The sequence below is a fragment of the Lissotriton vulgaris genome, unplaced genomic scaffold (assembly GCF_964263255.1).
Source record: "Lissotriton vulgaris unplaced genomic scaffold, aLisVul1.2 SCAFFOLD_440, whole genome shotgun sequence".
NCBI lineage: Eukaryota > Metazoa > Chordata > Amphibia > Caudata > Salamandridae > Lissotriton > Lissotriton vulgaris.
The window spans coordinates 216280-229198 of record NW_028245134.1 but is presented as its reverse complement, the minus strand read 5'-3'; the positions used below and the strand labels follow the sequence as shown (position 1 = coordinate 229198).

Genomic DNA, 12919 nt, shown 5'->3' with positions numbered 1-12919 from the left:
ACTGTGGAAGAACTATAACAAGTCTCTTATAAGTTACTTCTGTAGCAGTACCACCCTTCACTGCCTTTGATGTGAAAACATTTGAAAAAATGTTTTATCCTGAGGGAGAGGGCCGATAAGATCTCCATTTTTAGCCCCCGTTTTTTTACAACTGCTGGTGCCGAGCACCAGCAGGACCTGGCCCACTTAAAGCCCTGCTGATAGCAGTGTTTTGTTTAAAGCAGAAAAAATGAGCGACAGTAAGCCACCGCGTCATGAGCCATCACAACACCTTTTGTCATTTATATACTTGGGGGGAGTATGTGTCAAAAGGGAAGGGACTCCAAATAGTCTTCAAACCCACCACCCCCATTTTTAATAATCACACTGTGGATACTTTCACATCTTAGTAAGGCCAGAGTAGTACGCTTAGCAATCGTGTGTTTGATTGCATTATTAAAACAGTAACAGAACTTTACCTGCAATGTTTAGATAAGACTGGACATATTTAAACATTGTCAATCTAATCGAATAACTGAAAAATTCTGAGGAGTACCCTGATGATTATTTCTTTCTCCCACCTGGGGGGTGGGGTGTCATTCAAAAATTTGCAGACTACTGCTCTACACTCAGAGTTGATCTTTCTTGGTTACAGAAGTCCCTTACAAAGAAACCTGCTTAGATAGTTTGCCCGAAGATGTGACAGCATGCAAACTCTGGCACAAAGCTACCTTTTCTGCAATACAAGCAGAACAAAGATCTTTTCTAATAAATGTAAAGGATGATTAGTGGACATTATCCAGACGCACTCTAGAATGAGGTTCTTGGCTGCAGTCATGTTTGCCGGACCAAACCCACCTTGGAGATATCAACTCCAAGAAACCTTGAGGAGATGAGATGTTTTGTCCTCCACAATTTCCTCCAAAGATTGTGTGATTGAGAAGAAGAGCCACCATGGTGGATTAATGCCCTTGGAAACCCTTTCATAACAGAGTGACCAGGTGCCCAACCTTACCTGTATGTAGTTTGCCAGGTGCATAGCGAAGGCGTTCTGGGGGATGTCCACGATGATGCAGGCCCCCATGTTGGAGGTGGTGTTGTGCATGTCAAACATGAAGTCATGAGCCTCCGGAGAGCCCTTCGGACCGTAGCTTTTGTTAATTTCCTTTGCTCGTTTGACCTCGTAGGGCTCATCTTCGGAGTCCGGAGCACTGCAAGGGGTAAAGGGAAGATCAGGAGATAGAATGGGGTAAGGTTGGACAAATCCTTAACTATGGAGAACCAAGCAACAAAGTTAGCGGAAACCTGTCACGGCACCCTTAGGATGCTTATAAAAATCCTAGTGCACAAATCACCCCCAAAGGGGTATCTCGGAGCTGGATGCCAATGGGAAGATTAAACGAGCTATTGCCCAGAGTGGCATGGTGCTGGGCAGACCCCTGCCGCCGGAGCCGGGGATCAAACCGTGATCCCCAGCGTCCAGCGTCATTCGCCCTGGTTACCCACAGAATCTCATTTAAAACCCTCTGCATGGCTCATACGGCACTCCTAGACAAAGGCCCCACGATTAACCGACCCTTGATCACTCCCTACATGCCGAAAAGAACTTTGTGTTCCACCAGTGCATGGCTAGCCATGGTCTCTACCATAAAAAGAGCCAGAATTGGAGGTCAGTCCTTCAGATGCAATGTTGCCAAACCTTGGTACTCCCTCCCCCTTACTCTATGGACAGCCAACAAGGAACTCGCTTTCCAGAAACTTCTAAAGACCTGGCAATTTTATAGCCACCCCACTTAGATGTCCCTCGCTAGTCTGTGTCGCTCTCATAGCGCTGGGATGCCCAAGGGTAGGTATGCGCTCTAGAAAAACTAGATGATAGATAGATAGATAGATAGATAGATAGATAGATAGATAGATAGATAGATAGATAGATAGATAGATAGATAGATAGAGTCCTCTGGAGTATTCCTGGGGTGGGAAAACATTTAGGAGATGCAATGGTGTGTGAATTGAAATCTCAGGGTTGAAAGTCACATAGAGCTGTGTTACTATCGAAAAGGTAAATACCTTTTGGGCTGGTGCCTATTGGTGGAAGGTAAGCATGGGCGAATTTTGCGGATCTCGCGTTCGCGAATTTTGCGGATTTGCGGATTCGCAATCCGCAAAATCCGCGAATTCCCGCGAATTTGCAGATTTTTTTTTTTTTTGTGTTCGCCCGTGTTTCTGCCAGTTCGCGAGGGTTTTTACAATTTCGCAATTTGCGAACTTACCTGTCGGGTCGCAAGTTTTGCGAACTTGTTGTTTCTACGTGTCCAGCCTGTTTGGGACACTCTTCTTCATCACTGCCACTCTCTGTCACCACTGCCACTCTCTGACTACTCATGCCACCCTCTGGCCCACCCATGCCACCCTCTGTTTCATCACCACACCCTCTGGTTGTCCAGTGTACATTATTTTCGGCAAAGCAAAGCACACCTTCCCTGCCTCAAGTGACCTGAATTAATTTGGGGCTGATTAATGTGTCACAGAATATTTTTTTAGCTGGCACCTGCTTCCTTAGTGCGCCCTGATTAGTGATCTTTTGCACTTGCTAAGTGCTTTCATTGTTGCAAAATTAGTTACAACACCTGCCCTGCCCCAACTGACAATAATGAATTAGGGGCTGATTAATGGATTTTAACTTCCAGCCTGGCTCCTGCTTGTCTCCCTTAGCTGTAATTCAGGACCTTTGTGGCATATGTGTAACTATTCTGAGGTTCAGAGCAGGGTCACATAATAGTTTCAACTGGCAACTGAACTCTGGAGGGGCCCCTCAGGAAGCACTACAGGAAATGGCTACTAATGATGAGCCTGAACTTTTGAACCTGGTAAGTAGTTACTTTCAGTTTTGCTAAGAGCGTATTTCTGCAATTTTGCACTTATTCGCGGGGCGCGAACTCACGCGAACAGTGCGAGCAGTGCGAGCAAAATCCGCTGCTCGCGGATTTGCGGATTTTGCGGGAGATTCGCAAATCTCGCGGATTGCGAATTTCCCGAAAATCCGCAAAATCCGCGAGCGGAACGGATTTTCCGCCCACACCTAGTGGAAGGTTGTGTGCAAGTTTGTGAGTATTTCTGAGATGGTGGCCTTACAGGAGATGTGTGCATCTATGTGCATGTCTGTGTTTGAGTGAAGTGGTTCCTCTAGAGTTGGGCCCTGTTGATGGAGCTGGGGGTCTGTAGTGTGTCTAAGATGATGGTTTCAGCAGGACTGAACCATGTTGCTGCAGGTGTGTCTGCATGTGCTTGATGGTGGTCACCCCCCTTGCCCTCTTTTTTTTTGTTGTTTATTGAGATTTATAGTCGTGAGGTAGTGCAATAATACAAACCATGTCATAAGTACTAAGGAATAGAAAACATTCAGAATGGTTAATGGCAGTACACTGGTTACACTGAGCGGGTCCCAATACATTCAACACGATACGAAACATAATGCGTGCAACTTAAGAGCAGCTGGAAATACAAGAGGACCAAGGAAAGGTGTGAGGGGGAGCAGGAGACAAGGGGGAGGAAGGGACCAGCCTCAAGGGAGTCGGGATCAAGGGAAGAGTTGGGTAATCTCCAATGGTTTTGCATGCCTTTGATTCACCTTGACACCCTCACGGGTGAGTAGCGCGCTTTATAAACCCCTGATTGATTGATTGGTGACCAGTGTTTGCGTTCACTTGAGGGAGGCCACTCTAGGAATGATGTGGAAGAAAGTGGAGCTTGTGTGTAGACAGTTGGTGCCTCCAGGACTGGGTCTTGTCAATGGTGTTGTGTGTGGGTAGGTCCTTCTGGTTCTGCAGGCCTTTGATTCACCTTGAGACCCTCACGGGTGAGTAGCGCGCTTTATAAACCCCTGATTGATTGATTGGTGAACAGTATTTGCGTTCACTTGAGGGAGGCCACTCTAGGAATGATGTAGTGGAAGAAGGTGGAGCTTGTGTGTAGACAGTTGGTGCCTCCTGGACTGGGTCTTGTCAATAGTGTTGTGTGTGGGTAGGTCCTTCTGGTTCTGCAGCCCTTTGGTGGACCAGTGTTTGCGTTCACTTGAGGGAGGCCACTCTAGGGATGATGTAGTGGAAGAAGGTGGAGCTTGTGTGTAGACAGTTGGTGCCTCCTGGACTGGGTCTGGTCAATGGTGTTGTGTGTGGGTAGGTCCTTCTGGTTCTGCAGCCCTTTGGTGGACCAGTGTTTGCGTTCACTTGAGGGAGGCCACTCTAGGGATGATGCTCCAGAGGAAGAAAGTGATAGCAGTGGAGACAGAGAGGGATGGGGTGATACTCACTCTAACACCTGCATTTTGAAGCTGCGGTTCAGGTCCTGATCTATGTAACGTACGCACTTCTCCGTGGCGCGTGGGTTGGCGATGAAGGCTGAGGCACTGAAGGTGGAACGCTGCAGCTCAGAAGGGTCTTTAATCCAGTGCTTGGCAAGGAAGACTCCCGACATTTCATTGCCATGGGTGGCCCCGCTCACGACAACACGAGTCAGGGGCTTTAAGGGTGCTGGTGCTGTCATCGTAACAGCAGGATATGACCCTGCAAAGACAAAGGGGCCACAAGACCATTGGTTAGTCGTCATGGATTGACTCTTGAGCTCCTGGACCAACATTGAACAGAGGGCGCCTGCTATAACTAGGGCTCCCGGTTTTATGGTATTTGCCCATCTTATTGGTATTAATCCATATTTATTTTATGTTTTGCAAATATATGGAGTCATAAAATTGTATCTTTCCACATGTATTTCACGTTTTAAACATGCACTCATACATTGATTCCTGTCGCGTTTTAGCACATTAAGCAGCCAAATATAGCAAAAGACTACACCTTCATATTAGATATGAGCATTATAATGCAAACAAATGTTACCATATATCTGCATTTACGGAAATCTCTATCTATTTTTAACTTTCCATGCTGCCTATCTGCTCAGCTGTTGTCCTAGAAATCACGAAAAAACAGCATGAAGAGTCATCCACAAGAAGCATGCTTTTCTGCATTTTCACACTTTTAAAAATAAATACATACAGGAAACACTTTGTTTTCTGTCTGTAATCATCTGTAAAAATTCGTAAAAACAGAACACCATGAGCCTTAGTTATAACCGGCTGTACTTTGTAATGCATCCATTCATAGATTCTCTGTTCCCTGCTGCTCAGCCAGTGTGTAATGTCATGGTTTGTTGATGAGTGCATGCTTATGTGTTCCCTATAACTGTCAAGAAGTGATAAAAAATTCTGACAGTGGGGGGTGCAACAGGGGGGTACATCTCGATGGTTAGTTTGGTCCTCTCAGAAGACCAAATCCTCCGTCAAGCTCAAAGAAAAGACCTCAGATGTTGACACCACCAGACTCGCCTAACATAATGCCCAGAGGATCTTTAAACCCTGGATGAGATGAAGCATTGGCAGTGCCAACAGCTTATAGAAATGTTATATCACGTAAGCAATGAGAGCATGAGGTAGGAGTAAACCCGCTACAGTACATGCATGCTACCACAGAGCAAACATCTAAGCGACAAGCTCTCCTTCTTGCAGGAACCTCACCCATCACCCATCACAGGATCTCTCTGATGAGCTGAAGGATGATCCAGACTAGGCACAGGTTTGTAATCCTGTGCGCTGGTATCTGTAGAGCAGAGATGTTTTAAAGCATGGGCAAAGTAGGTCATTGCCCAGGGCTCCCACCTTCCAAGGGGCCCCTGGGAAAGAGACCTGTCTCTCTGACCCCATCCGTCTATTTCTTAATCTCAACCTTTACAGTATTATTCAGTGTAGTTTGGCATCATGGGGCTTGAATTAGAAGAAAATTGGCAATAATACACTACGTTGATCTAACCAGAGGCTCCTTAGGTATATTATTCCCAGGGCCCAGTGGCATAACCAAGGCCCCCCACAGCACCCTCGATGCGGGGGTCCACCAAGTTACAGGGGGCCCACACAGCATAGTACTCTGCCTGGAGAGCTCCTCATTGGGTCCGGAAGGGGCTCCTCCAGGTACCTTGCAGGGGACCCCCTCATGTTTCGTTACACCAGTGTCGGGCCCTAAAAATCCTCAGGATGGCACTGTTTATAGAGCATGATCCCAGCTGGAGAGGGGCCAAAATACTGGGGCGCTTATATCCCTCTGCACTTGTGCCGTCGTCACAATATCGACTACCACTATATGGTCAAAGTACATAGATGTGAAGTAGATGCCTACAAGCCAATAAACTTACAGGCAACTATACACAGGCCAACATACCAACACGCAGACTAACCAATAACCTTACACACAGACCAACATAACCTTATGCACCATCCAACAAACTAACAGATAACCTTACACGCAGGCCAACATACCAACGGATAACCTTACATGAAGGCCAACATACCAACGGATAACCTTACATGAAGGCCAACATACCAACGGATAACCTTACATGCAGGCCAACATACCAATGGATAACCTTACATGCAGGCCAACATACCAATGGATAACCTTACACACAGGCCAACAAACCAACAGATAATCTTACACACAAACCAACATACCGACAGATAACCTTATACGCAGGCCAGTAAACCAACAGATAATCTTACACGCAGGCCAACAAACCAACAGATAACCTTACACACAAACCAACATACCAACAGATAACCTTACACGCCAGCCAACAAACCAACTGATAACCTTAAACGCAGATCAACATACCAACAGATAACCTTACATGCTGGCCAACAAACCACCTGATAACCTTAGACGCAGATCAACATACCAACGGATAACCTTACATGCTGGCCAACAAACCAACAGATAATCTTACATGCTGGCCAACATAACAAAGATAACCTTACACGTTGGCCAACATACCAACATATAACCTTATAATCTGGCCAACATAACAACAGATAACCTTACACGCTGGCCAACATACCAACAGATAACAGTATGCGCAGGCCAATATACCAACAGATAACTTTACGCGCCGGCCAACATACCAAGGGATAACTTTACACCCAGGCCAACATACCAACAGATAACCCACCATGCAGACCAACATACCAACGGATAACCTGACACACAGGCCAACAGACCAACCGATAATCTTTCATGTTGGCCAACATACCAGCAATTAACCTTACACGCAGGCCAACAAACCAACAGGCACAGCAACGGACATACAGACACACAGACCAGCATGCAACCAGGAATACACACAGTCCAGAAGACGTGTACCCTCATTCATTCGTTCATACCTTACATTTCCCTGCACACTCGAAGTGTGCAGTACAATAAATCACTTTAACAGGGCTTCAGGGACCCTAAGAGCGAGTGACGCACTTACATTTTGATACATACTTCCGCCGGGCCCTGCATTCGCATATACACATGCTATTACAACAGGCTGGCCCAAAATTGACTCCTTGTAGACATAACCACTTTTTTTTTTAACTGCGCCACCAACTAAACTAGAAGATGCAACATTAGCATCGTAAAAAAAAAACGGTGTAAGAATTGTGGGCTGTTCATGCAAAATAGCAAAGCCCGCTCAAATAAAAGCCATTTCATTCGGCCTTTTCTTGTAATGTAAATGCCCCCCACACAGGGGTGGTGTCCGAAGGCTTCTGCTTATTTCCTAAACACATCGTGGGGAAGCGCCGGGCCTGAGCCAGCAGAATGTGACCCATAAAATATTACCAAATATCACAATCATATCTTGTATAGTGCTCTTGCTGCTATCTACACGGCCTCGCAGCGCTTTCAACAATCTGCGAGGGACTTTATAAATGGTTCCATAGCACCTGCCACGGTCGGATTCAGCTTACTATGTTTAGCGAATACTAGATTTCCAAGCCCTTTGCGTCATTTTTTTAACATGGGAAAAATTACGCAAAAGAGGCGCAAGGAGCTTGTAAATTTGTGGGGCAGGTTTACAAGCCCCTTGCGCCACTATTGTGTCATTTTATTAACATGGGCAAAATGACGCAAAAGAGGCGAAAGGAGCTTGTAAATTTGTGGGGCAGGTTTACAAGCCCCTTGCGCCACTTTAGCGTCATTTTTTTAACATGGGCAAATGGCGCAAAAGAGGCGCAAGGAGCTTGTAAATTTGCGGGGCAGATTTACAAGCCACTTGCGCCACTTTTGCTTAATTTTTTTAACAAGGGAAAAATGACGCAAAAGAGGCGCAAGGAGCTTGTAAATTGATACTTGTCTCAATGAGATTGAGGCTTGTCTCACAATTAGATTTCACCCCGCCTCCCCCCGCACCCTGGAATTATGGGATTGTGCGCACCTGGGGAATTTCGCATAATTATAGATTTTCCGCATTTGCCACATAATCCACCCTCTGCAGCTTAATCTGCTGATTTTAACAAAAAAATATACAAAAATGCGTCGACACGTGTTGCCGAAGGGTGGAAGGCCCTTTACAAAACAGGACCAGTCACCTTTCTATTGGTTATTGTTATGTATTTGGGTATTTAACTGGCACAAACTAGCTGCAACCAATGCCCAGATAGCGTTAACAAGTTTAATACAAATGACTAAATATTGAATTAATACTATTACAAAATGTGCCACATTGACTTGTAAGAGCCCTCCCAAGGCTCTATCACTATAACTTGTGCAAGACCCCTCCCAAGTCCCCAAACAAGACATAAACTATAACTATAACTTGTCTAAGACCCCACCCAAGGCTCCAAACAAGACTAAGCTATCACTATAACTTGTGCAAGACTCCACCCAAGGACCCAAACAAGACTCAAGCATTCACTGTAACTTGTGTAAGACCACTCCCAAGGCTCCAAACAAGACTAAGCTATCACTATAACTTGTGCTAGACCACTCCATAGGCTCCAAACAAGACTAAGCTATCACTATAACTTGTGTAAGACCCCACCCAAGTCCCCAAACAAGACATAAACTATAACTATAACTTGTCTAAGACCCCACCCAAGGCTCCAAACAAGACTAAGCTATCACTATAACTTGTGCAAGACTCCACCCAAGGATCCAAACAAGACTCAAGCATTCACTGTAACTTGTGTAAGACCACTCCCAAGGCTCCAAGCAAGACTAAGCTATCACTATAACTTGTGCTAGACCACTCCATAGGCTCCAAACAAGACGTGCAAGAGCCCATTCAAGGCTCCAAACAAAACATAAGCTATCACTATAACTTGTGCAATACCCCACCCAAGTCCCCAAACAAAACATAAGCTATCACTATAACTTGTGCTAGACCACTCCCAAGGCTCCAAACAAGACGTGAAAGAGCCCATCCAAGGCTCCAAACAAAACATAAGCTATCACTATAACCACTCCCAAGGCTCCAAACAAGACTAAGCTATCACTATAACTTGTGCTAGACCACTCCCAAGGCTCCAAACAAGACGTGAAAGAGCCCACCCAAAGCTCCAAACAAAACATAAGCTATCACTATAACTTGTGCAATACTCCACCCTAGGCTCCAAACAAGACTCAAGCTATCACTATAACTTGTGCAAGACCCTGCCCAAGACTCAAGCTATCACTATAACTTGCGCAAGACCCCACCCAAGGCTCCAAATGAGACTTAAACTATCACTATAACTTGTGCAATACTCCACCCAAGGCTCCAAACAAGACTCAAGCTATCACTGTAACTTGTGCAAGACCCTGCCCAAGGCTCAAGCTATCACTATAACTTGCGCAAGACCCCACCCAAGGCTCCAAACGAGACTTAAACTATCACTATAACTTGTGCAATACTCCACCCAAGGCTCCAAACAAGACTCAAGCTATCACTATAACTTGTGCAAGACCCTGCCCAAGGCTCCAAACAAGACTCAAGCTATCACTATAACTTGCGCAAGACCCAATCCAAGTCCCCAAACAAAACATAAGCTATCACTATAACTTGTGTTAGACTCTACCCAAGGCTCCAAACAAGACTAAGCTATCTCTATAACTTGTTCAAGATTCCACCCAAGGCTCCAAACAAGACTTAACCTATCACTATATCTTGTGCAAGACCCCACCCAAGTCCCCAAACAAAACATAAGCTATCACTATACCTTGTGCAAAACCCCACCCAAGTCCCCAAACAAAACATACGCTATCACTATAACTTGTGCAAGACCCCACCCAAGTCCCCAAACAAAACATAAGCTATCACTATACCTTGTGCAAAACCCCACCCAAGTCCCCAAACAAAACATAAGCTATCACTATAACTTGTGCAAGACCCCACCCAAGGCTCCAAACAAAACATAAGCTATCATTGTACCTTGTCCAGGACCCCAAAGCAGCCCCCAAACAAGACTTGTAAGACCCCACCCAAGCCCCCAAACAAGACTTAAGCTATCACTATAACTTGTGCAAGGCTCCAAACAAGACTAAGCTGTCACTACAGCTTGTGCAGTGAGCACAGTGGTCATGCATTCACGTTCTCTGCAAAGCTGGGATACCAGCAATTCTTTTTTTATCACCTTATAGCACAAATAACTACACAACAGGATTTAAAAAAGTGTGATGTAGAAGTTTAGAAAGCACGGAGTAAAGTAACAAGGAAACCATTGCAGCTGGATGAGGTGAGAAGAGGGGAGACAGGGAGGAAGAGGAGCAGTGACTGGGGGCTGGAGGTACCTGTACACAGGAGAGTTCATGGGTATTGACAGACAGACAGAGAAACAGTTAGACGGACATCAGACAGACAGGCAGATGATGGTGTGCCTTCAAGAACACTGACAAGGTTTGTTAGTGATTCATAGGGTAATTGTTGAGTGGAAATAGAAATTAAGGCAGACACGAGAGACAGAGACGTGTATGAAATAAAACAACAGATAAAAAGACAAGAACTCAGATGTAAAACTAAGGCATAGTGACAGAGATGATACAATAACAGAGGGGGATAGAAGGAAAGAAAGCCAGACAGCACAGATGTCGAGATAAAAACAATAGAGACAGATGAATAAAATGGATGCAAGACAAAGAGGTAAAGACATACAGTGATCAACAAATCGACACAGACAGAGAGGCAGATAGAGGTAAAGAAAAGATAAGGATACATGAAAGCAAAGGTGGAAAGAAGATAGAGAGGATGAGAAGATCTTGGGAGAGTTATTCAGAAAAGACAATACTCATTGATCAGAAGACTGGAGTCGTAATACAGAAGACGTTCAACTCTCAAACAAAGAAGACACCACGAAATAAGCAATGAGCTTACTTATAGTAAAGACCAAAGGGAAGTGAAAACCGAAGGAGGAAGGCACTTTAAGATTGTTTCAACACAAAGAGAAGTGGGGAGCCCCGAGACCGCGACCCCAAAATAGAAGGACAGACCTTCGAGAGCTGTGAGCCCATATGGCCGAGTTGCATCACAGGCATCTAGAGACTCCATTGCCCAAGAAGAGGATGAAATCAACAAAGCATCAATCAATTAATGCACTCACCACTGTCTCACAAGAGGATGGAATCAACAAAGAAGGCATTGTTCCATAGACAGTGGAAAAAACAACCTAGGCGGAAGTTTTTAGATTGCCTACACAATGGTCACAGGACAGAAAAATTGAAAAAGACAGTTTCCAAAGAAGAGAATGAACTTTTTTATAAAAAATATATACTAAATAAATTTATTATAAAGAAAGACAATAAAAAATGCATATATCAAACGACAGAATAAAAATACATTTCAAACTTATGAATCACAATAAAAAACACATTCTGATTCCTTTCACAGAGTTAAAAAAGTGGGTGGTGTATCAAGTTGTGTGTCGACGCGTTTCGGCGGCCAGCGCCTTTCTCAAGACAGAAGACAACTTTCTACAGCTACACGCTCTAATCAGCGGAGCACTTTTATTCGGGTCTTTGGGCGGTAGAAGGAATCACATAGCAATTGAACACGGAAATTCTAATCACAACATTATTTTGGTTGTTATATATAGCTGATGTAGAGTTTTATTTCATTCTTTAATTCAATATCTGGTAATTAAAACAACCTGATGTTAATTACAGTGTTGCATCGCCTCCACGGTATATGACGAATAAAATTACGGCGCAATCGAAAGGTGGCTTCGCGGTTTGGAGACACCTCCTATATTAATATGTTCTTTAGTTAGCAGGTGAGGAATACTATGGTTAAATGCGGTTTTATTCGGCTCGCAGTCTTGCGAAGATAATCAATACTGTACTCATCAACAGTATTGTCAGTTTGCTTCTCGCATTGCCTTGATAATGACATACGTCGAGGGTATAAGTGTCAGTGTATAACCTACAACGGTGGTTTTTCTAATCTCGGCGTGTGGAGGCGGTCGTCTGTTTCATACGGATTTCAAAGATGATTTTTTTTTTTCTATTCGCGAGCTGAATGCGAATCGATAGGTAGTATTCGCTTCTCTCCTTTTTATGTATATATGTTTACTGTTGGCAGACAAGAGAATACAAATAAAAAGGTTCTTAATCTTGTATGCACAGTAGTTGTTGTGTTATATGTTGAACGTTGTTAGTCCTTGTCACATATAAGTTTGCGTACACTGCACCATTCACTGTCTTTTTGCTTTTGGGAGTCGGACACGTTTACGTTAAGCTAGTTGACACCGATGATGAGAACAGGGCCACCCTGGTGAGTACCAACCAGGGGCCCCATTGGTGGTGCGCCCTTGAGGTGTCTTCTAGCTATTCACACATTTTTTCAAATGTCGTCTTTCTAGTGAATGTTTGTACTGTGTTGTCTAGTGTCAGACTTATCAGAGATTGGCTATTTTTATTTTTGGCAATTATCTTGAGCATGACACCTATTTCTGCATTCAGGGGTGTAATTGGAATGATCTTTTGACAAATCCATATATGCCCATAGATTTATAAAATGTATTGCCTTCTGGACTAGGTTTTTGTGATTTTTGATTCCTAGAGAAGTTAAACCTGAAGTGATCTGGGTCTAAGCTGGCACCTGGGCC

At 44.4% G+C, this 12919-nt stretch overlaps 1 protein-coding gene across 5 annotated transcripts in view; it reads right to left on the bottom strand.

Annotated features, from left to right (window-relative positions):
• Window positions 1-12919, bottom strand: part of LOC147666511 (N-acyl-aromatic-L-amino acid amidohydrolase (carboxylate-forming)-like) — a 244627-nt gene that overhangs the window by 37504 nt on the left and 194204 nt on the right. For 4 of the 5 annotated variants that reach the window (XM_086949020.1, XM_086949022.1, XM_086949023.1 and 1 more), the window contains exons 2-3: window positions 4289-4541; window positions 995-1190 (exon numbers count right to left, since the gene is read on the bottom strand). In XM_086949020.1, coding sequence (XP_086805146.1) covers window positions 995-1190; window positions 4289-4521 — 429 coding nt within the window. In that variant the 5' untranslated portion in view covers window positions 4522-4541. Of the gene's footprint in view, window positions 1-994; window positions 1191-4288; window positions 4542-11108; window positions 11181-12919 lie in introns of those variants that run through there. The other variant, XM_086949021.1, reaches the window with a different exon arrangement.